Genomic DNA, 25,065 nt, shown 5'->3' with positions numbered 1-25,065 from the left:
TCTTCAGCCAATTTCTACTTCCTGCCTGGACAGTTGGACGCTCTGCTCTGTGGGAACAGCTCTGACTCTGGGTAAGTCCTCCGCCTTCCTCTAAATGCTTCTGCTCCACCACGACCTGCTGTGCCTGTTTTATCTGCCTGTAGTCAGATTACATTCAAAGTAAATACTGCTGAGTCACTTCCGGGCTGGATGCCCTCTTCTTTCTCTCTCCCTCTGTCTTTGTCTCTCCACCCCTCAGCCGCTGCCCGGAGGGCTACACATGCATGAAAGCTGGGAGGAATCCAAACTACGGCTACACCAGCTTTGACAGCTTCGGCTGGGCCTTCCTGGCTCTCTTCCGACTCATGACACAGGACTTCTGGGAAAACCTTTACATGCTGGTAAACCAGATGTGTCTCTATGTAACACATATCTGCTCACACTCCCCTCTCTGTAGATGACACAATCATGGCTAGAAGTAGGGAGGACTCACAGATGTTATAAAAAAAAAGAGAATACTTAATTATTGATTTTACAAAATTTGATATAATATTGAATCAGTATCGTCTGTAAACAGTGGCTTCCTGTCTGCCTATCAGACTGCTGCACACTGAGCCTTTCTGAAATGGTGGAGACAGTCCTGCCTTCACGTGCAGAGTCCGAGTGGAGGGAGGAAGCATGAAATATTAACAGCTCAGGAACACAGTATGGGCAGTGAGAGAGTTGAGACCTGATGAGATCTGATGGAGCTTCCCAGCACTCTATATTTGCTCCGATCTTCTGCAGGCTCTTACTGCTGTTGTATTCTCTATATTTAATATGATCATAATGCGGTTATGTTTATGTTTATTGTATTAGATGATAGTAGAGCTAGTAGAGCAGAAACATGTGTTTAAATATATAAGTAAAGGTTGTGATGTGATTTTTTGACATTACTGTCACATTTTTGCTGACATCATGTTTTTCATCCAGATATGCTTAGGCTCGTCTGTCTGTTCCATTACACCCCCCCCCCCCCCCACCTTCAGTTGCCCGTGTTTATTTCTGATGAGTCATTGTAAGAGATGAGGTTGAGTTTGATTGGAGTTGTTGTGGTCGTGTATCAGATGTCATGAGTCTGCTGTTTCCATCCTCACCTCCTCTCTTTGCTGCACTGCCTCCTACAGACCCTGAGGGCGGCGGGGAAGACCTACATGATCTTCTTTGTCTTGGTGATCTTTGTGGGATCATTCTACTTGGTGAATCTGATCCTGGCTGTGGTAGCCATGGCCTATGAAGAGCAGAACCAGGCCACCATGGAGGAGGCCCAGCAGAAGGAGGAAGAATTCAAGGCCATGCTAGAGCAGCTCAAGAAGCAGCAGGAAGAAGCCCAAGCAAGTTCTCTTAAGATGGAGGCGAAAAATCGTTCCTACACTCAGATTGTATTATTGTTTTGACTTTCTTTATATACTTGTTTCTCTGCAGACTGCTGCCATGGCAACCTCTGCAGGCACAGTGTCAGAGGATGCAGTAGAGGATGATGGAGGGGGGCGTTTGTCTTGCAGTTCCTCTGAGATGTCGAAGCTCAGCTCCAAGAGTGCCAAAGAGCGGCGCAATCGTAAGAAAAAGTGGCGGCAGAAAGAACAAGAGAAGGAGAAAGGTGACAGCGAGAAGTTTGTCAAGTCTGAGTCAGACGACGGCAGCAAAAGAAGCCGCTTCCGTTTCCCTGATAACCGCCTGGGTCGAAAGTCTTCCATTATGAACCAGGTGAGGACAAGCATTCCTGTAATGTTGTTCTTTTGTAAATGTAAAGCTCCACTTTAATTATATTACAAAAATCATGTACTGTCAGATTAATGTACAGACAATTTAAGAACACAGTGAACACAAAGAGACACAACAATTAGAAGAGGCATACTTTTATCTCTGAGGAATATATCAGATTCAGAAAGTGTGCTCACATGCAGAGGAGCACATAGTTGCCAGAGATATAGAAGCACATGTCACCATGTTGAATTATTCAGTGTGTTTCAGAGGGAGCAGTCCTGCTTCTATGTTGGACTCCTCTGGTTCTTATATTGTTCTGATAGTGAATTATTGAACAGAGGCACACTTATTTAACACTATAGTGAAAATTACTCATTACTCATCTATAAAGGTTGTCAACAGTGTGACTGCACCTGAATGTATGTTTTTGTTTGCAGCTGTAAAAATACTGAGTTCATTATTAACTGCAGCCGGGATCGTGACTCATGCTGAGCTGAGTTGTTGTTTTTTTTATCCTTGTCCTGTGTGTGTGTGTGTGACCTTGATGGTGTAGGATATCACTGACCTAATTATGGAATTCCTTCTTGTTTATGAAGTCACATAGTTGCTCCAGTGTATGTGCCTCCTCAGAGAGACGGCACCTATGAAACTGATGACAAACAGCATAAAATTGATGGTGCAATCAATTGTAATTCACACCCTGGGCTGCATCGGTCGCACAAACATCATTTTCTTGTACCTCCTCCCCTCTCTCCAGTCCCTGCTGAGTATACCCGGCTCGCCCTTCCTGTCCCGCCACAACAGCAAGAGCAGCATCTTCAGTTTCAAGGGGCGCAGCAAGGACGTGGGCTCGGAGAATGAATTCGCAGATGATGAACACAGCACGGTGGAGGAGTGTGAGGAGCGCCGTGGCTCCCTGTTCAGCCCATACCGGCGCAACAGCTACAGTGGTTTCCACGGAAAGAGGAACAGCACGGTGGATTGCAACGGCGTGGTGTCACTGATCGGCCCTGGGCCCGGTGGACGCCTTCTGCCTGAGGTGAAAATAGATAAGGCAGCTACTGACGACAGTGTAAGGAAGTCAATGAGTAGACCTATCTAGGCATGGCCCCCTCTCGTCCGTTACGTTTCTTTCTGGCTCTCTATCTTCTACTCTGTCATCTTTGCAAGTCCGTATGTATCTCTTGGCTAAGCGCTCGCGCCTCCCCTCCCCCAGCCCCTGCAGTGTATGCTGCCCTCCAACAGTAGGCACAGGATGGAAATCTCCTTTATAGTTAATAGTCAGCCCTGTAATACATAGGTTAGTGAAACTGGGCCAGTCAATTATTTTCAGGCAATTTTGTTGTTTGAATTGAATGATAAATGTTAATGTTTTGATCCCACTCACACTTGACATTAATCAAACACACATATAATTCATTCTATCAATGGCTCATTAGATTTTGGCACATAGATCAAAGATTGGTGAATACAGTGAATACACATCTTCATATGTGCGATGGCCTCAAGTTTCTGTTTCACACATCCTAGTAATTAAACACAGTTTTTGTTAACAGACAGCATATAATGATGCGTTAACATGCTCCAGTGTGTTGATGTCTTCCTCTAGGCATCCAGATCCTCTGCTAGCCTGTGTGGGTAGATCTGCAGTAGGAGGCGGAGGAAACAGAGGGGACCAGCACTGTAGAGCCTCACACATTTTAATCTGCTCCCCCAGCTCCCCAAACCATTTTAGAATAGCTAGATATACACACACACACAAACACATCCTATCAGGCCTTCATAAATGAGTACCTCAAGAAACGAAGGAGGGCTGCTGTCCTTGTCTGTTGTTCCGTTTCTCTGTTTTCCAAACTCTCCCTAGTCAACATTAGTCGATTAGTCGTGTCTCATTCTAGTTAGCATGGTAGATTGAAACCCTAAATTAGAACAAGCATGATGTAGATGAGTAGATAAATGGCTATGTCTGTAATTTCCTCTCCTTCTTTGACTTGGAGCATGCTCATGCATGACAACTGGATGGATCTGAACTACCTGCCTCCATATGATCTCTTTACAATGCTCTTGACTTGATGGTTGCAATATAAGTTGTATGGTTTCAAAGTAGGAAGATATTTTAGCACCAATTTGCAAGTAACATTAAAATGGCCAGATTTGGGAGACATTTTGTAAAATAACCGAATGATTATATTGCAATGGCAGCAAAGCCTTCATTATTGCATGACAGGACTGAAAATGCATTCATGCAGAAGCAGTTCTCCTTGCACAATATCTCACAATCCATTTATTATCTAATTGGGATGAGCTAATTACATTCAAACACAACTAGGTCAAGTAGCCGTACACCACTGCTCCCACTTTGGCTGAGACCTGCATGCATTTTTACAGCATACACACATCTTCCTTGAAACCAGCATTGAGATAGAAAAGAATGAAACATGCCCTGCCCCCGTCCAATCCAAAAATCTGATCCTCGACTACTTTTTTTCCTGCCAATGCTGTTGTGCACTTCCCTCCGCCGGCCACCGGTGGTGATGTGGGATGGTGTTCATGTCCTCTCCATGGGTGCTTGATTCTTCCTCTCCTCCTGACAGCCGACTACTGAGGTTGAGGTGAAGAAGAAGCTGTCGGGCTCCCTGATGGTGTCTGTGGACCAGCTCAATACCTCCTTTGGGCGGAAAGAGCGGGCCAACAGTGTCATGAGCGTCATTACCAACACACTAGTGGAGGGTACTGCCACTTTAACCCAGCTATTTAACCTGCTCTCTCATTATTCTTTAACTAGGGCTGCTCTCATTGTTTGATTAGTTTGACATGAATTTCCTGCTTATCTGCTTTGCATATCAAACAGTACCAGATACATACAATGCATACAATTTTTTCGATCATATTATACCATTGCATGCAGTATGCTCAAGCACGCAAATATGTTTGGTTTTGATGTATGATCCGCGCTATGTCTTCAGAGCTGGAGGAGTCTCAGCGCAAGTGTCCGCCATGCTGGTATAAGTTTTCTAACACATTCCTGATCTGGGAGTGCTCCCCCACATGGATTAAAATCAAGGAGATAATGAACCTGATAGTCATGGACCCCTTTGTGGACTTGGCCATCACCATCTGTATCGTCCTCAACACCCTCTTCATGGCCATGGAGCACTACCCCATGACCCCCGACTTTGAGGACATGCTGTCTGTTGGCAATCTGGTAAGTGGAGATTTTTCTTTTATTTTTATCCGATTCACTTCCCTCTCTGCTTCTCCTCAGCTGCTCATTGAGAGGTGTTATTTTTGGGACCATAATTGGCAGCTCTTTCATTGCCTATTCTGAGTCAAAAAAAGGAGAAACTTCTCAACCCCCCTGCTGCCTTCTTGTATCCGTGGATTTCTCATACACATGCACACACGTGTTCTATGTCTTTTTCTACATCTCTCTCCTGTCTTTTTCTCCTCTGGCTGAGTGGATCTGCTGTTTGCTTCAGTGGGACCAGCCTGCCTCTCTGCTGGTTGGCTGACTGGTGGGAGGTCTGCATTAATATTTCATCGAGCCTGATCGATGAGCTGTTCTAAAATGGTGCCTGAATCACGGCTCAGATAACTTAACCTGGCCGATTTCACTGTTAATTTTTTTTTCTAAGGAAAGTGAGTAAATCTGAGCACCGGCACCATGATGTTTTCAGTCTTTGAATATCACTCCCAAACTGAAATAGACATACGTTACACGTTATCACAGTATGGAAGTGCATGCTCTGTGTGTGTATGTAAATCTGCAGTTATTAATTTACAAACAGCACTTAAGTGTGTCATTTGCCATTTCCACTCGCGAATAATTTACTAGGAGATGGGTGATACAGGTGGAAATTTTCTAGGTCACCTTGATGCACTATGAGTCATCATCTTGCACACGCTCACACATACCTACGTTATGCATTTATTCATTACGTGCTCTCTATGATTGAGGATAACCCTCCGTAATTTATTGGAGACCACAAAGGTGCCATTTTATCTGTACTGACTACAGAGCAGCTGGCACACTCACTCACATACACCAACATTACCTCAACATGCTGCCTCTCTAAATAATTAGGTTTACCCGTGAAATGCATTAATATGCAGTTAGCATAGTTGTCCTCCTGACATGATGTATCTTTAACATCTCTGATCTGTAGCTCGGATAACACGATGAGCAGAATCAGTTTTTTCAAACTGTCGCCTTTCCTACTTTCCAGGTGTTCACCGGGATCTTTGCAGGCGAGATGCTTTTCAAGCTTGTGGCTATGGATCCATACTACTACTTCCAGGAGGCCTGGAACTGTTTTGATGGATTCATTGTCACGCTGAGTTTAGTGGAGCTGGCTCTGGCAGATGTCGAGGGTCTCTCTGTGCTGCGGTCATTCCGTTTGGTAAATATTCTGTTCATCAAAGTCATGTACAGTACGTTAATTATATTTGTAAAGTTATAATTCTCTGACTGAATCACCTACTTCCTCTCCAGCTAAGGGTGTTTAAGCTAGCCAAATCCTGGCCCACCCTCAACATGCTGATCAAGATCATTGGTAACTCGGTGGGAGCCTTGGGAAACCTGACTCTGGTGTTGGCCATCATCGTCTTTATCTTTGCTGTGGTCGGCATGCAGCTGTTTGGAAAGAGCTACAAAGACTGTGTGTGTAAGATCGCTGCTGACTGCGAGCTGCCCCGCTGGCACATGAATGACTTCTTCCACTCTTTCCTGATCGTCTTTCGGGTGCTGTGTGGAGAGTGGATCGAGACCATGTGGGACTGCATGGAGGTGGCAGGCCAGGCCATGTGCCTCATCGTCTTCATGATGGTCATGGTCATTGGTAACCTGGTGGTGAGTGTCCAAGCTAAGTATAAGCTGTATAATGTAGTCACAGATCAAAAAGTAGCGCACCACATCTGGGCTATTGTTTCTTATGTCTTCCAAGGTGTTAAACCTGTTCCTTGCCTTGCTGCTGAGCTCATTCAGTGCTGACAACTTAGCTGCGACAGATGACGACGGTGAGCCCAACAACCTGCAGATTTCTGTCATGCGCATCAAGAAGGGCATTGCTTGGATAAAAGCAATGGTGGCCAGTCTTATGAGGAAACCACCAATGGAAGATGAGCAGAAGCCTTTGGATGATATGTATGACAAGAAGCTCAACTGCATTGCTAATCACACCGGGGTGGACATCAACCGAGACCTGGACTATGCCAAGAATGGTAATGGCACCACCAGCGGTATTGGCAGTAGCGTGGGCAAGTACATGATCGATGAGGACCACATGTCGTTCATCCACAACCCCAATCTGACCGTGTGCGTGCCCATAGCGGTGGGAGAGTCTGACTTTGAGAACCTCAACACAGAGGACTTCAGCAGCGAGTCTGACAATGAGAACAGCAAAGAGGTCAGTGAGAGGAGTTGACACATATATTATCCTCTTGTCATAGAAATCATGCTGAATCTTAAAGGAATAGTTTGCATCAAATTCAAATATGCACACAATTTCAGAGCTCATTCTCATTCTCCTGCTGTGAGCTTTTTAAGGAACCATTTTCTACCAAAAAACACCTAGCAACCAAAACTAAAATATATAAACATTTGATTTTTGGTGAACTGACCCTTTAAGATCATTTTTGTAATCCTGCACAGTCTCTCTCAGGACAGTCAAAGCATGGGTGTGGCCGCTCAGACAGTCAGACTCCATTAGTCAACAGAGAGCGGCCAGCGTGATGAATGGATATCTGCTGATGTATATCTTCTGGTGAAATGTGTGTTAGAAGACTTTCAGAGTTGTCATTTGATATTCCATTTCAGTGTTCATGGGGGTGATATGTGTTGTTCAAGATTGTTATGATGTCCATAATAACATAAAATGTACATTTCCTGCAGGTCATAGAAGCCATTAGGATTTCAACTAGTTTTTTTCAGACTCTAGTTTGTCCATACATTTGTGTATATTAATGTGTGTTCTTTTGCAGCTGGATGACACCAGTTCATCAGAGGGCAGCACCATAGACATAAAGCCAGACGTGGAGGAGGTGGTGGTGGTGGAGACGGTGGAGGAATACATGGAACCAGAGCCATGTTGGACAGATGGTGAGACCACTGCACCCATTACCTCCACTCCAAAACACAGAGACTCCCCCTGGGCTGAATGGAAATTATATAGCAGCAGTTTCATTATGAAGGATCACTCAACCATAGAGACCGTATTTATCTGACTGCCTGTTTGATGCTAATACACTGATAAATAAATGCAAAAGTGGGCAAGTAGAAAGAAAATGCTTAATGTCTCAATTGTCCTGTGTGACCTCAGCTTGTGTGGCCAAGTATAAATGCTGTGATGTGGACATCACGATGGGCTGGGGCAAGAGCTGGTGGTTCCTGAGGAAAACCTGCTACCTGATTGTGGAGCACAACTGGTTTGAGACACTCATCATCTTTATGATTCTGCTCAGCAGCGGTGCACTGGTAAGAAAGCCTGTGTTAGAATTTTGCATAGCATCATTTATGTTGTTTGTTTAGCATCCAGGTGTCATTTAAGCATTAGATTTGAATGAGCTAATCAAATTAGATGATTTTACCCCCGAAGCACCATCATTGACTGTGTAAGAGATGGATAAAACGGTTCCGCCTCCACCCATTGAACAAAAGAGAAGCCAAAATATCATGCTCACAGGAACCAGAGTCAGCACAGTAGAGGTCAGGAGGTGAAGCCGCATCATCATAAATGCATTGGGCCAACAGCTCAGCTGCTTCATTGGCTATTGACCATGATGTTACTTGGTGGTGCACACATTTTACTGACTGGACATCAAAACTGGATAAATTTAGAATGAAAGTGCATTCATTTAAAAATATAGTAATAAAGGTACTTCATAGACTCTAAGGTGTCTACAGCGGTGAGGAAGTAAAACAAGTCGATCACCGGTTCAGTCTGGATTAGAGAGGGGCCAGGGGCCTCCGGTGATTAATGGACTAGGGCTTTTATCAAACAAGGAAGCCATTTGTGGGGGATGCGGGGAGGGCTGCTTATTCTCAAGCAATGTCAAATGCTACCAAAGTAAAAGCCAAGACAAATCTGTATGACTTGTAAAGCTGAAATATTTTATGCAGAGCAGATTTGTTTCCTGCCCGTAAATCTCTGTTAGTGATCAGCCATCAACACAGCAGGACTGCTGTACACAATTTCATTAGCAGAATCGTAACTCATGGCGTGTAATATTTCTTTGACGGTGCTGATGCACGTTTGCTGTTTCTCTGCAGGCCTTTGAGGACGTGTACATCGAGCAGAGGAAGACTATCCGAATCATTTTGGAGTATGCTGACAGGGTTTTCACCTACATCTTTATCCTGGAGATGTTGCTGAAGTGGGTGGCCTACGGTTTTGTCAAGTATTTCACCAATGCCTGGTGTTGGTTGGACTTCTTCATTGTGGATGTAAGTCTCACTCTGGTTTCCTATTGTTGTGTGTAGTAGAATGGAATAATCATTTGGTCCTGAACCACACCCTGGTCCAACAGCAACACGCCTACATTCTATTAAACAGCAGAGCTAAGGTTATTTTCTGAATTCAAAGCTATAATAATCCCTCCTCCATTTATTAGATTATGAACCACTTTATATAAACTATATATTGTATAAAGATGCAGCATATAATGTGTTTATTACTGTATATATGTGTTGCTCCTATTGGGTGTGGTTAGGTTTGAAATGTCAGGTTATCATTTGAATAACTGCTCTGCAATTGTATGAGGTGAGAGGGCATGTTTTTTACAGTCAGAGGCTTCATTATTCCCTCTGTAAGGATAGTGTTTTACAGGGCTACACCACAGCCTGTCTGTATCAAGTGCACATGTCTCTGTCACCTTTTACAACTCCATCGAGCAGCAGTCTGTATCTTTAACTCACTCTGAGATGCTTGAATATGTGCACTTATATCTGCCTCTTAATTAAACAATTGTGTGTTTGCAGATTTCTGCCAGTGTTTAAGTATTAGATGAGCTCACAGCTTTATTAAGCAGCTCATATTATAATGAGCTAGGTAATAAATGTAATTAAAAAATACTTTTAATAATCATATTAATAACCACCCATATTCAAGTCATGCTCAGAGCTATGGGATGTGTTTCAGTAAAGCTGTCTCTGCCTGTGTCTCTGACCTGTATGATGTTCGATTCGTGCCTTTGTCCTCTCTCTCTGTGTACTGCTCTGCTCCTTGTGTCAGTCAAGACTGAAAGTCCAGAAAAAGGGGGATTCATTACTCTGGTCCCTGGCAGCTACACACTTAGCCACCATTTAATCTTCATTTTTGTTTAATAAGACGTAACCTTAGATTGTGACATCACTGAGATTTATGTGGAGAAGGAGTAAGGGGATCATGCACAAGGCCTAAAGCAGCTGCAGTGAGTAGCCTAATGGGATAGAGTAAGAAGTTCCCCGACCTCTGACTTTCTCCTTGAACTAACCACCTCTCCGCAGTGTCCACCTCAACCAATACCTGTGAATGGACTCCTGTTAATGGCCAGAAGTTGCCATTTTGACCCATAAGTTCCTCTGATTCAGATGCCCTGCAGCACACAAACACAGAGTACATACAATTGCAAATAATGAACTCTTAGTTTTAACAAATGCATTTGACATTCAGTCATTTATAGAATTTTTTAAGATTGAAAACAATAAATATTCAATAGTCTACCTCTAAAGCCCGACTGATACTGGATTTTCAAAGATGGCGCAAATATGAAGGCTGGCCAGTAAGTAAACCACAGTAATGCATACATAATAAATCAGTGCAGCACTACACACCCTGTATATCATCTGTGTGATAGGCTAGTGATGCCAGTAATGTCAGTTGGGCTCTAATTTCACATACAGCTGACATATAGAGGTATTATTGTCATACCACAGAGTGCAGATTCTGTAGCTGTGCACACGCATGCAGTGCAGGGTGCTGTTTCCCAGGCTGTGAACAGGTTACAAAGGGTGATGCCCCTCCTCCCTTTTTTCCCCCGTCCTCCCTTCATCCCCTCTTGGAAGTGTAACCTCAGGAATGTGGTGATATTGTGCTGAGATGTAATGATGGTGGGTGACAGGCGGCCGGCGGTAAGTTTGGTCTTCACTAGCACTCCCCATCAAGAAAAAGTTGTGCTTGATGAGTCTGGGCTGTGTCGTGGCCTGACTGCTGTCCTGTGTTGTGGGGTGAACCTTTGCCATGGACTCAGAAAGTGTGTGTATGGGGGGGCACCATCATTAGACCGGCCTGTGTGTCTCACTGAGTGTGGATGTGCCTGACTTTCTGTGTGAGTGTGTTCCTCCTCATTTCCCCGTAATTGTTTTGTTTTGATTTGATTTGTCTTCCTGATTTTCTTTAGAAAAATGTTTTTTATGCTTTATTATATCTTTATTATTGTATGTCAGGGCAAAGGAATACAGTGTCAGACAGTTAAGCATTGAGTAAAGACATATATTCTTAATTTTTTGATTTTGCTAGTTAATGATAAGTAAGTAGAGAGGGCAGTCCTCAGGGTGCAGTGATACTGAGGTGTGTGAGGATTCATGCTCCATTCATCTTTCTTTTTCACTCAGGTTTTATCATTGTTTTGTTGTGTTTTTCCCTTTGTTTTTAGTTTGTTTTATTTCTGTTTGGTTTGTGCTGTCGTCATCATGGGATCACAGCCCCAGATGTCATTGGCCTTGCCTTGCAGTGCTCTGTGAGGAGGACGTTGAGGCCGCTACCACACAGCTGGCCCAGCAGGGGGGCCAGAGGCCAAGCACCCCAAAGTGGGGGGCTCTCCAAGGGGTCAGGCTGAAGGTGACAATTACCCCAAACACTGTAGTGTAGATCAAGGCAAAATCTTTATTTTACTGTCTCCTCATTAGAGTAGCTGCTGTCACTGTACTGTACAGTATTAAAGGTTTGTGTGAGTAGATATGTTCACAAAATTTAAATGAAGGCCGGTCCAGGACAGCCTAGACCTCATACTCGAACATTTACAGTGCACACCTGTCCTGCTGTCGCACATTTAAATGCTTTTAATTTCCTGTTTGTGTTGAAAATGGCCTCAGTCAAAATGAAGATTTTGCCTGAAACAAACCTCCCTCCGTGATTTTGGTAAGCTTTGGATGTTGTGTACTTCTTGCGGTGAGTTTGACCGGTTGGTGTCGGTGGCTGGTTGGAGGTGCTTTCACATGTGTTTACTGTTGATATTTTTCCTTGTTTGTAAGGAACTGGCACTGCCCCTGCTTCACTCCTTCAGGCGTCCAGACCAAGAAAATCTCAGCTAAGACAAAAAAGCATAGAATGCCACTGATCATTCAGTAATTCAAAAGAGTGTATTTCTATTAGGTGAAAAGTTAAGGCCAATTCTGAAAGAGCTGCCTGCAGCTGCATGTTGAATCTTAAATAATGTGCATCAGCCAAAGAATCCTCCTTCACAATGCCTCTCTGGGCTGCAGAGAGCCTGTAATGGCTGTTTAGGACACTTTAAATGACTTCATCAAAGATAAGTCAATCCTCCACTTCTCACCACTCCTCAAAGAACATTAGTGCTTCTTATCGACCACAATCCCCGTTGTCCATTTCCTCCTTGGTTAACGATGCACTGTGTGTTCAGCTTAGATCAGCTGTACAGCCTGGAGCTGCTGGGAATTCAGTTAACAAAACCAGAGCTTCGTTTAAATGATGATTTATGACCATGTTAAGAGTTGTGCATGTTTAATATGCTGAGGTGAGTGGATGTGTAGTGTTCTTTGGCTGCAGCGGTCTGTTGGCGGCTGCTGTCGGATGTGATGAGGGGCTGCACCAGTTTCTTTGAGGTTGTGTGCTGTTATTGTTAACTGTGTGTAACTGGACTGTACTCTGTGTATTTTTGTCCTTTCAGTGCCATCCAGTGCTAATAACTATATCCGGTGTGCCCTTAACCTCCATCCCTGTTTCCTGTGTGTGGTTCATGTGACTGTGGCTCTCCTATATGACTTTTTTAATGCTGTGTGACCAAATTGATTTGATGTTTAAGAAAGAAACTGGCAAAATGACACACTTGTACATGTTTACTTGTATTCTTTCTCTTAGGTTCCGTTAGTTTGTCTGTCTTAAATTATATGGGATTTTATGCCTCAGCCCAAGAGCGACATGGAGACAATGTTAGAGGGGCAAGGGTAAGGCTCTCAAGTCTGTTGGGTTTTTATCAGCTTCTACAGGGTAACCTCTCTCCTTCCCTCCCTCCCCGAAATCCTCCTCCTCTGCTCTTCCAGTCCCTTCGCTTGTAACTTTACTAAAACATGTAGCACTCTTTTCTGCCTAATTTACCCTCTATTTGAGTCTTATGTCTCTCTCTCTCTCTCTCTCTCTCAACCACAAATTTCTTTGCAGGTACAAAGGACTTTTTACATCTTGTCAACTGCCCCAAAATAACAGCCAAATAATCCCTATGGCCTCCTGCTACTAAAAATACTACACACATAAAAACTATACTAAACATTGACCTTCTTTCTCAGTGTATATACATGTATAAATGCAATATTATACATGCATATACATGCATAGATTTATGTGTGTATGTCAAGCAACTCTCCGCCTATACCAGGGCCGCCTCTTTTCCTTAGTGAATATTCTCACCTCTAACAGTTTGGAACCTCTTTTGCTTCTCTGTTTTTGTGTAGGTGTCTATAGTCAGCCTTGTAGCTAATGCGCTGGGCTACTCCGATCTAGGGCCCATTAAATCACTCAGGACACTAAGGGCCTTGAGACCCCTCAGAGCCTTGTCACGTTTTGAAGGGATGAGGGTAAGATCCAAAGCTAAGCAGCTGATCCTTCCGCATGCCCATTCAACAGTTTAAAGCATGCTAGAACTGATCTAAAAACAAAGAGGACAAAAAAAAACTCCAAAATATTGGGGGATTGTTTTTTTTTCAAACCAGGAAATGAAAGCTAAAAGTCACCTTTCCATGCGCAATCCTGTACCATGCCTTTGTTAGAGCGAAATAATAAGTCATGATGCAGCTGGGAGACTGAGTAAAGTAACAGTAAAGTTGTATTGCCAGCACAGTAACATATTTTAATTGAATTGCTTAAACAAAACCAATCTAAATACAAATTGATTTGATGATTAAAAAAATACCCAACAGAAATATTTTTCACAAAGCTGCCTCATCACATCAGTGATAAACTACAAGTTACCTCATTTTACTTTTGTTTCTTCTTGATTGGCCAACGTGAATGCCAAATTGGTCAAAGCTAACCAAACTTACATGCCATCTCATAGAGCATTCAAATCAACAATTAGCTGTTCATTTGGCCTGATTCTCAACCACTGCTTTCAATTGAGAACCCCCCCCCCCTCCCTTTCCTCCACATGCCCCCTCCCTGCTCCCATAACCTCCCCCCTCCTTCCCCCCAGCCCACACCATCCCTCAATGCATCTGGCATCGAGAACAACCAGCAGGAACCGGGGAGCTGCAGGAAGCCGAAACCTCTGCCTAACCAGTCACACCAAATCTCTGCATGCAAGGCGGCTGTCAAACAACCACTCAGAGGATTCTGTCTCAGTTTTACTGCGCGGTTTACAGACCTGCTGCGACAGTGCCTCTGGTTGCTTCAGCTGTCCCTTAAACAGATCTGATTGGTTGTCTCTGTGACTGGTGGTAGCGATAGGTTGCACCTGGTTGTTGTCACCGTAGTCCCTTCTGTCTCTCTCTCTCTCTTTCTATTCCTCTATTGATCTCATACTTCTTTACCTCTTGCTGTTCTTGGACTGGTTGCCTTGTCTTCTAGTTTGAGCTTCTCCTCTTCACCTCCGACTATTCCCCCACCCACTCCTCAGCCCCACATGTGCAGCACTGTGCAGCACCCACCCCACCCCACCCTTCCTCCCACACCTCTTTCCTCGTACCCCCTTTCTCCCTTTCACTTCACTCCTCGACCCAGTTCGGCTGGGCGGGACTGCTGGAGGGTCACCACACACTCTCCTGCTTGTCCAGGATCTTTCTGCATCAGGGACTGAGACAGAAACCACACACTCAGTGTTGTGGCTTTGGGAGGAAAAGTATTTGTTAAGCTTCTGCCAGTGTTAACACTTTGGGTTCCACCAAAATCTGCTATCAGTCCATTCTGGTGGCAGATCCTTGTCAATTCTTCCCAACATTGTCCAAATTAAACACATATAATAAGTTTCAAAGCTTTCCTTCAGGGAATGCAGGCAGAAGCTTAGCAAATATGTTAGGCTGCCATTTCACACAAGGCATTTCTGCTGTCATGTCATGGCACCACATATTGTAGCGCATACAGCAGACCCTGGCTTCCTGTTGCCTTCCACTCCCACGGGAAGTGAAGCTGGGAGGCAACAATGGGCCCACTTATTCTTTTGAGTTCTGGGTGTGGCCCATAGGTTGACTAGCACTACAGCGCCTGGACAGCACTCTCAATCCTAGACAGACATGTGTCGCCCCTTCTTTAGTATTCCCAAAAATGACAGACCAGCAGGAGAAGAAGGCCTGTGTAATCATTCAGAGGGTAGATTGATTATTAATCATCAAATTTGACTCAGGGTGAACTCTCATTCATACTAGATATCCAGTGACTAAAATGTGATGCCGTTGCAAATGAGCAGACATCAGTGTTTTTAGGCCCTGGATAGGCTTTATGGATGTGTTCATTCATGTGTCACTGAAATTCTACAGATGCAATTTTGACCTGTTAGAAGATGTTGTCATTTTTGGGGTTGGAATTAAAGGCATGTTTGCTTTAAATAGAATATAACAATGCCAATACCAATGCCTCTAAGTGGTAAGAGTGGCAAAGGTGGCCTAGTAATGCAAAGGGAACAAACAGAGGAATTTGATCCTGCTGTATCAGTTTTTAACTCTAATGTCGATGTTCATCAGTTGAGTTACCATTTTGTTTGAACTTAAAATGGAAATTAAGGTCAAAGCAATAAATAAATGAATAGGGAAGTACATGAATGGAGAGATGACACTATATGAGAGAGATTCATTCTTCTCAAGAATTAGATCCATGAGAACCTTTGCATCCTTGCTGGTTGAGTCTTTCAGTGCGAATCGTCTCAACAGCACCAAGCGAGCGGTGCAGCTTTAATGGACTCATTGCACTGCTTAACATGCAGTGATTATGGCCTGTTCTGACTTTGTACTTTGCTCTCTCTTTCTCTTAATGCTGCTTTATAATCTCAGTTCCAATTTCTTGAGCAATGCATTGTACAGGAATGACAACATCTGTAGCCATTTTACCCGTGTCAGTAAATCCCCTTTTAGAAATTAAAGCAACAATAATCTGACATTAAGGCTTTAGTCATTATGCCGGATTCGGATGTATGATGATCCTAGGCTAACATCACAGAACTCAGTCATATTGAGCTGTAAAAAAAAAAATTGTCAGACACCCATACAATCCATGTGAATATCACAATGGCTCATCACAAGCAAGCAAAGCTTCAGCCATGATCTCTTTAGCCACATATCTCTCTATCCACACATTTCTCTATTTATTTATGTATTGATTTGAGCGGATCTTGAGATTGCACAATGCCATGTAACACGCATGTATTATAACTGCTGATGCACATTATGCATTTTTGAAAGCCATTTTCCCTCTTTCTGAGAATGCTTTCCACACAGCATGGCCTAATTATTTTTTTAAAACACTGAATTTTTGAAAGTGAAATTATGTCTCAGGTGAAGCAAAGAGTCATTCTCTCAGTGAGTGCATTGGCATCACTCAAAATATGTCAACACATCTTTTAATGTGATTTTTAACATTTCACATTAGACATAATAATTAAACGGTGTGCGTTTGCATCACATGGTAAATGTATGATTTAGTGAAGGTCGTGTACGCGCTGAGAGAATCCTGCTCTAGAGCTCCTCCCTGTCTGTTTGTAATGAGGAGGGAATATGGCTCCACAAAACGAGTCTGCCAAAGACATGCATGCTCAGCTGTCTGCCTGAGAGCTGCTGGTCGGCCTGCCTAACACTGGTAGTGAGCGGTTCACTATGTGCTGAGCTTATTACTGGCAATGATACAGCTAAAGGGTAGTCAGATAGGATGGGTAGACAGGCCTAGACCTCTGGGGAGTGTTAGTGGGAATTACTGGATATTTAAAATTTTCACTGCTGTAATGTTGTTTATAGAAACAAGTTAGCTATAGTAGTAATATTGACTTTGTAAGGCTGGGGTGGTATGAGCAGACACTTCTTAATGCTATGGCAAACACTTGATATTCTCATTTTACTGACATCACCAGGTTTTAAAAGATCCACACATTTATTTTGTGAGATTATTACATTTGTCAAATCTCGAGAGAAAGTATTAAAAAACAGCAGGAAGGAAGTTTTGCACGTCTCAGTGTGTCTAGATTTATAAATAGTAGTATAAAATGTTACATGTACAACTATACAAACACTAAAATAGTATAACCACATGTTAATGACACATCCCTGAAGTACAATCGTATATAATCATGAAGACGTCCAATAAACATGTAATGTATATAGACTATATATATGTGTGCGTGTTTGTGTTGGAGCGTGTGTGTGTGCTTGAGTATCCCTACATGCTTCAGCAGATCAAAGAGCATCTCAGAGTCACATCAGTGCTGCTTTAATTAGACTGGGACCGATGCAGCGCCCCTTCCCATTAATTGCCTGTATTTCTGTGTGCACATCACAGTGGTGTGCAGCACCTATTTTCATCCACATGAAGTCATAATAAAATTAAACTGCTGCTTTCAACACCAGCTGTAACAATAGCAAGAACCAAGTGTGTTGCCATAACAGTATGGAGTGTCTCGTCGGGGGGGGGGGGTTGGATGCACAATGTTCGTTTTTGTGGTTCTCACACTGTCATGTCCTGTCTTCCCTGGTCTGGTCTAGGTGGTAGTCAACGCCTTGGTGGGAGCCATCCCTTCCATTATGAATGTGTTGCTGGTTTGCCTCATCTTTTGGCTGATTTTCAGTATCATGGGGGTCAATCTGTTTGCGGGCAAGTACTACTATTGTTTCAATGAGACATCAGAGGAATACTTTCCCGTCGACGTGGTCAACAACAAGACCCAATGCGAGGAGCTCATTCATCAGAACTTTTCCGAGGTCAGATGGAAGAACGTTAAGATCAACTTTGACAATGTGGGTGCTGGCTACCTCGCCCTGCTGCAAGTGGTGAGAGCACTGCTCCTGATTTCCTCCGTGTGACTCCATTTATGTTTCCAGCTTACTTGGTTTCTTCACTTTCACTTTTTCCCATTTTTTTCCCTGTGTTTCACCCGAAGGTCTGTTCTTTCAAGCTACATTTACTTTTGCTTCCTCTGAACTATAACGTTAACGACTGTTCACATTCATTGGTTACACTAGTGTGTGTCTCCATGCCCTTTTCTTCATTCAGTTGTTTCTTTCCATGCACAGCTGTACCACAGGACATGCATCAGTTTGGGTTTGAGTATTTTTTGAGGACTGCTCTTGTTTCAATTTTTTTTGTTATGTTCTCGTTTTTTTTACAAATATATTTATTCATATGTATCTTTTGAAAGGCCACATTCAAAGGCTGGATGGACATCATGTATGCAGCAGTGGATTCCAGAGAGGTATAGCCATTACTTTAGTATTTAACAGCTTTGGTTTTTGCTTACTTACAGACTCTAGAAATGCTCATTGTGTTACCGGGTGTTTACACACATCCAGTGTTAATGCCAGTGATTTAGGCATTCTGTATGTAAGACGTTAATGTGTATTATTTGTGTAGGATTTGTATTGTCTGTGTGTAAACTGACTGTTGTAGCTGGACTGCTGTTGAACTCACTCTCATAATCTTTGTAATTAAATCAAGAAGAAGTAAATCATCTTTCCCAGAATGTTAAACTGATATGGTGAAGTCTGTTTTAACACTATTTCTAAATGTTTGTCCCCAAAGGTGGAAGACCAGCCTGACTATGAAGTCAACATCTACATGTACATCTACTTTGTTGTCTTCATCATATTTGGCTCCTTCTTCACCCTCAACCTCTTCATTGGTGTGATCATTGACAACTTCAACCAGCAGAAGAAAAAGATAAGAGCTGTTTTGTCTTCTTATTTTTTTTTATTTTAAAGTATGTGATTATAACCAAATCTTGGTTTATCTCTTTACTTTGGAGGTCAGGATATCTTCATGACAGAGGAACAGAAGAAGTATTACAATGCCATGAAAAAACTGGGCTCCAAAAAGCCACAAAAACCGATTCCTCGACCGCAGGTTCGTACACACCGGTGGTTACTGCTTTTAGCAGTGTAATGAAACGTGTATATGGGTTGATTTCATTCTACTGTGTGTCCTCTCAGAACAAGATCCAGGGAATGGTGTTTGACTTTGTGACACAGCAAGTCTTTGACATCTCCATCATGATTCTGATCTGCCTCAACATGGTTACCATGATGGTAGAAACAGATGATCAGTCTGATGAAACGGAGCATGTCCTCTACTGGGTCAACTTCATCTTTATCGTAGTCTTCACTATGGAGTTTTTGTTGAAGCTCTTTGCCCTACGACACTATTACTTCACAAATGGCTGGAACATCTTTGACGTAGTGGTGGTCATTCTGTCTATTGTTGGTGAGTGATGGAGGCGGAGGTCTTTGCAGCTGTGAGTGTCACCCATAGAAAGTTGTTGTATTCTGAATATATTCTCCTCTTTCTCTGTTCCTTTACCTCAGGTATGTTCCTGGCTGACCTCATTGAGAAGTACTTTGTGTCACCAACCTTGTTCAGGGTGATTAGATTGGCTCGTATTGGCCGTATTCTTCGTCTGATTAAAGGAGCTAAGGGTATTCGGACTCTACTCTTTGCTCTGATGATGTCACTGCCAGCTCTCTTCAACATTGGTCTACTGCTCTTCCTGGTCATGTTCATCTTCTCCATATTCGGCATGTCTAACTTTGGCTACGTGAAGCATGGAGCAGGTATTGATGACTTGTACAACTTTGAGACCTTCGGCAACAGCATGATCATCCTGTTCATGATCACCACGTCGGCTGGCTGGGACGGCTTGTTGCTGCCGATCCTCAACTACCCGCCCGACTGCGATCCTAATCTAGAAAACCCTGGTACTTCAGTAAAGGGCGACTGTGGTAACCCCTCAGTAGGAATCTTCTTTTTTGTCATGTATATCATCATTTCTTTCCTGATTGTGGTTAACATGTACATTGCCATCATCCTGGAGAATTTCAGTGTGGCCACAGAGGAAAGTGCTGATCCACTCAGCGAGGATGACTTTGAGACCTTCTATGAGATCTGGGAGAAGTTTGACCCTACTGCCTCTCAGTTCATTACTTTTGCCAAGCTGTCTGACTTTGCTGATGCATTGGAGCACCCACTCCGTGTGCCGAAGCCCAACACTATAGAACTAATTGCCATGGACATGCCCATGGTGAGTGGCGACCGCATTCACTGCCTGGACATCCTGTTTGCCTTTACAAAGCGTGTGCTGGGTGATAGTGGTGAGTTGGACATGCTGAGGCAGCAGATGGAGGAGCGCTTTGTGGCAGCCAATCCTTCCAAGGTGTCATATGAACCCATCACCACCACCCTCCGCCGCAAACAGGAGGACGTCTCTGCCAGAATTATCCAGAATGCCTACCGCACCCACCTCATCAGGCGCGGCATCATCTTCAAGCGGCACACTTTTACTAACAATAAGCTAGAAAATGGTGGGACCAACCAAGAGAAGAAGGAGAGCACACCATCCACAGCCTCTCTCCCATCTTACGACAGCGTGACCAAACCTGACAAGGAGAAGCAGGATGAGAACAAGGAGGAGTGGGCCAGGAAAGAGAAGGACAAAAACCAAAAAGATGAGTGGGAATCCAAATGTTAGGATTCAGTGACACTAACAATTCGATAAAACACAGCGAGATGAGACTCTGAGCCTGAACCCAACAAATGTAGAAAAAGCTATCATTTGCAAGTAAGAGGAACAAAAAAAACAACAAAAACACACAAAAAAATGTTTACATACTCAAATAGTACCGAGGCAACGTGGTTTCCTATGTCTTCAAAGACAGCTGAACCAAACACAATCAGTTTACCGTGGAACTTTTGCTGCATAGAGACCAAGTTCATAGAAATGAGGAATAAATACAAAATGATAAACAGTGACTCACAGTGTGCTGGCCAGTGGCACACACTTCTTTGGGGACCAACTGCCAAGGCAGAGAAATCTCGGCTAGATGATTGGAGAATTGCAAAATCCCTGCCACCACCCAGTGTGGAACACCCGCAGCTACATGCCCAGTGCTGCGGGGCTGGATCATACAGATCCCAATAGAACTGTACAAGCAGTCTAAAGGAGGGTCTGTTTCACTGAGTTTACCATTGTTATCAAGAAGAAAACAATAATCAACCAAGCAAGTTTAGCTGTGAAAGAAACACTAGCGAGGGAGGGGGGGGAACCCAGACGCGTAGACAAAGATTTTTTTTGTTTGTGCTGAGTATACTTGCATCTTTACATTATTTGAGCAGCAAAAAAAGATAACATTTAGCCCATGTCACTGGTCTTTTCATCTTCTCTTTGTTATACTGACATTGAAAAAGACATTTTCTACATGGGCTTTCACGCTGACCGGGTAGGGGTCATTAGTCATTGTTTTGACTTGGGCTGAAGGAGATTTGCTCAGACCGAGTTCCAGATAAATAATAATTATTGTGCTCGTTCAATGCATAGAAATGACTTGCATGAAGGCATGTTTTGATCAGGAATCATGCATGAGTAATCATAGTCCACAAGACACTAATTCTCAGACCACTGCAGTGGCTTGACTACAAGTTTGAGGCTGTCCACTGGGGAAATTACAAGAACTATAAATGGAAAAATGAGGATTTTGGATAATGACAAATAGAGTATTTGGGGGGAATGATTTCATATGATCCCACCATTCACTAGTTTTGCTTTTCAGCTGACAGATCTTTGAATCCAAATTTCAGGTAAATGAAAGATGTAAGCACTCAGAGTCAAAGCCTCCGAGTCAGCCAACTCCAATTAGAAAAGGTTTTTTTGCTGCTCTGAATGTTAATAGCATAGAAAGAGTGTGGAGTGCATGAGTATTAGTAGGGCAGATTATCCTCACGTTGAGGATGCACAGATTTGGAGGGCTGTGTTAGTAGTCCTGAACCAAATCTGGGGCTTACATCTCTTTGTTTACTTACATCCATCCTACAGCCGCTTTTCTTACTTACTTGTGGTCCCTGAAACAGCAATGAGAGCAAGTGATGTTTCACGCCAAGGAATTCATACGGGGCACCAGCCATGGTCTGGTGTGCTCAAGTGTCAGTAGATATACCCTCTGTTGCTGTAGTTCCTGCAGAGGAGATGGACATATGGTTTTAAGTTCTGTTTTTACGTTTTGTTTTGGGCTAGTGGAAGAACTGAAAGCTGTGCTTAATACAGGAAAATATATTAGTGACTTTTACTGATTCATTTCCTCAAAGCTCCTCTTTTGTACTCTGTCAGGTCCACATCTGAATTTCCTAGCGAGGGCTTTTCAGACAATTTGAGGCGCCAGCTTTAGAAAAAAAAGCCTTCTCTGATGTCCTTGTGATGCAATCATTCTCAGAAAAGGTGCAGGATCAGTGAGAGCAACACTGACCATCTGATACAGCAGAGTTAGCAGAGAATTATCACAATGACACGCCTTGTTGTGCCTAGCATGTATGGAAGGTGGATGGCCATGAAGGGCTTGGATTGTAGAATCGAATGGAATCTGTCTGGTATTTCAGGGAGGTGGACGGGTGATTAATAACACAGTGGACCAATAAATAGATAGGCACGCTCCCTTCAGGGTTTTTGACTGACTGCCATGAGTTCAAGAGAGAAATGCAAGCGCAGAAGAAGAGAATAGTGCTGTGGTCTGAGTCAGAGTGCTGAAAGTCCCATGTTTGTCAGTGTATCATTGTGCTTTTGTGGGACCTCTTAAACACTGTGTGGTGTTGGACCCAGGCTCGCACCATCTTTTCACATACTTGCAGGCTTTCAAATGCTATTTCACCCGCTTCAAAAACAATTAGCCAAGAGATGGAGATAGAAGTGCTAACACTTGCCGAGAATAAACATCAGCAGACCTCACATTGACGCAGCTATGTTGTATAATAAGCTTTGTGGGTGTTTTTCATTAAAAAAAACTGAGGCTTTGTCAAGTGGTAAACAAGACACAACTGCCTCCATAAGTGTTCTGCCATTTTTTTCTACACAGGAGTGATGGTCCTATTTATAAGTGGATGACTGGACATAAATCTGGCATCCATCATCGCACCACTAATGCCATTTGGTGTGTTTAAACACTGCCTGTACCCCCTGTACAACAATAACTGAGGTCTGTTTACAATATGAGGTCTCTGATTCAGTTTGGCTGCTGCACACTGAAACCAAATACATTCCCAATGAGAACCACAGGAGGAGTGAGTAATGTCATTCAATTTACCCATGTTCATCTTGGATGTAATGTTTTAGAATGATACATACACACTTGAAAAAAAAAACAAACAAAAAAAATTGAAAATGAAAAAAAACAAGCAAAAAAGTCAAAAAAGAAAACACAAAAAACATATATATGTACAGTGCAGGCTATGATGTAAATGGCACAATCGCTGAAAAAGAACAAACTTTTTGAGAGAAACTATAAATATTGTATTATATTATTTTATTTTATCGGCATGCTTTGTTGTGTTTTTTGTAAATACGGAATTTTAAAAATGTTACTACTAATAATCAAAAAATGAATAATAACAATAATATAGAATGGCTTCCAGCTATGCCCTTTGTCACATTTGTTACCTTTTGGATTTTTTGAGACACTTTTCACTTTGTTGACGGAAATTGAATGAAATATAGATATTATATAATACAAAAGATATATACATGTATACATAAATGTTTATATGTATATACATAAAACAGAAGAACACTGTTTGTCACATTTGATTTATGTGCAACACTTTCAGTGGATGTCTAAAACTGGTTGTTTCCAGCACCCTTCTATGTTGGGGAATAGCTCATGTGTGCGATGTTCCTGGATGTAGCCTGATCATGATGAAAAAGGATAATGTTACCAGCACATTTCTCACTTAACTATCATATCACTCTCACCTTCAGAGTATACAAGACACACAAACACACAAAGGTGACTCTCCTCACTGCCCACCAACTTTACCGGTGATCTCTTCCTGAAGGACGTCAGCTGGTGTGACTGACTGCCTCATGCACCCTGAGATGGTTTCCTGTCCCGGGGACTGCTTTTGTTTTGTTTTTTTTTTCTCCTCCCCTCATGCCCACACATCAGTGCCATTACAGCTCGACACACACACACACACACACACACACATACATGTCATGTACTTGCTTCTCATCCTCACATTTCTTTTGTTTAAATGGTTTGTTCCACTCAATGGCATGTGCCTTTTTTCTGCTTTTTCTGTGAATTTGGATGTCAATGCCACACTGATTTCAAAAGAAGAAGAAGAAGAAACAAACAACAACAACAAAACGTCTTTCCAAACCTTGGAGGGTGGGAGTTTGGGGGTGAGCACAACATTAATCAGGGATGTCGAGTCTGAAATACTGCCGGAGGATCATCCAGACACCCCACTTCATCTTAATATTCAACAGTGTGTGATGTTAACAGAAAAACAGCTAACTCAAAAAAATGTCCTGTTCTTAGTGCTATGTGTGTCACCCACTTGGCTTGTGAAAAAGCAGCTTGCCTTCTATATTTTATTTCTTCTATATTTATGTTTCCATCTGAAATTTATTTTTGTATCAATATTTGATTATAGGACTCATTTTTTTTAGCATGGTTTATTATGGGCGTTTTTTTCTTTTTTGCTGAAAAAAAAAATTGAAAAAAAAAGTGCTTTTCAAACTGTTGTTATCATTTGACACCGTGATAAAAAGAGGATATACAGTACAATATGATGGTGTGTTGCACAACCACTTGGACTCTTGGTAAGAATATATGAAAGATTGTCTTCATTTGAGCACGAACCTTTTTATTACCAATAAAGCAGCCTTCCAGTTATGCCTTGTGTGTTGTCTTGTCTTGTTTTTTAAGACATTTATTGCTCTTTGAAAGACAATTTAGGTTCTTGCTTCCCATCCTTCAAGCTTCCTTCTCACTCACGGGGTCCACTTTAAGTAATGGTCACCATTTTGTGTGCATTACTTTACTTTTGTGGTGGTGTATATGATTACAAAACATCCTGTGAAATGGAGCAGAGTGGTAACAGGGTTGTGAAAGGCGAGCCTTTGAAATGTAATGGACTTATTGAATTTGTTAAGAGCTCTGTGTCAACATCCCCCCTCGCA

The 25,065-nt window shown here is 42.7% G+C and overlaps 1 protein-coding gene across 1 annotated transcript in view; it reads left to right on the top strand.

Annotated features, from left to right (window-relative positions):
• scn8aa (sodium channel, voltage gated, type VIII, alpha subunit a) overlaps positions 1-24,634 on the top strand; it is a 37,561-nt gene extending 12,927 nt beyond the window's left edge. The window contains exons 8-27 of the mRNA XM_028410992.1: positions 8-71; positions 239-380; positions 1,146-1,352; positions 1,444-1,725; positions 2,483-2,764; positions 4,320-4,455; positions 4,692-4,930; positions 5,952-6,125; positions 6,218-6,574; positions 6,669-7,130; positions 7,705-7,822; positions 8,043-8,197; positions 8,993-9,166; positions 13,391-13,513; positions 17,615-17,899; positions 18,268-18,321; positions 18,648-18,785; positions 18,864-18,968; positions 19,055-19,325; positions 19,427-24,634. Coding sequence (XP_028266793.1) covers positions 8-71; positions 239-380; positions 1,146-1,352; positions 1,444-1,725; positions 2,483-2,764; positions 4,320-4,455; positions 4,692-4,930; positions 5,952-6,125; positions 6,218-6,574; positions 6,669-7,130; positions 7,705-7,822; positions 8,043-8,197; positions 8,993-9,166; positions 13,391-13,513; positions 17,615-17,899; positions 18,268-18,321; positions 18,648-18,785; positions 18,864-18,968; positions 19,055-19,325; positions 19,427-20,586 — 4,928 coding nt within the window. The 3' untranslated portion in view covers positions 20,587-24,634. The remainder of the gene's footprint in view (positions 1-7; positions 72-238; positions 381-1,145; positions 1,353-1,443; positions 1,726-2,482; positions 2,765-4,319; positions 4,456-4,691; positions 4,931-5,951; positions 6,126-6,217; positions 6,575-6,668; positions 7,131-7,704; positions 7,823-8,042; positions 8,198-8,992; positions 9,167-13,390; positions 13,514-17,614; positions 17,900-18,267; positions 18,322-18,647; positions 18,786-18,863; positions 18,969-19,054; positions 19,326-19,426) is intronic.
• Positions 24,635-25,065: the final 431 nt, after the last annotated feature.

This window comes from Parambassis ranga, chromosome 7 (genome assembly GCF_900634625.1).
Source record: "Parambassis ranga chromosome 7, fParRan2.1, whole genome shotgun sequence".
NCBI classification, from domain to species: Eukaryota; Metazoa; Chordata; class Actinopteri; family Ambassidae; genus Parambassis; species Parambassis ranga.
Note: the sequence above shows the minus strand (reverse complement) of the source record. Positions and strands in the feature narration are given on the sequence as shown.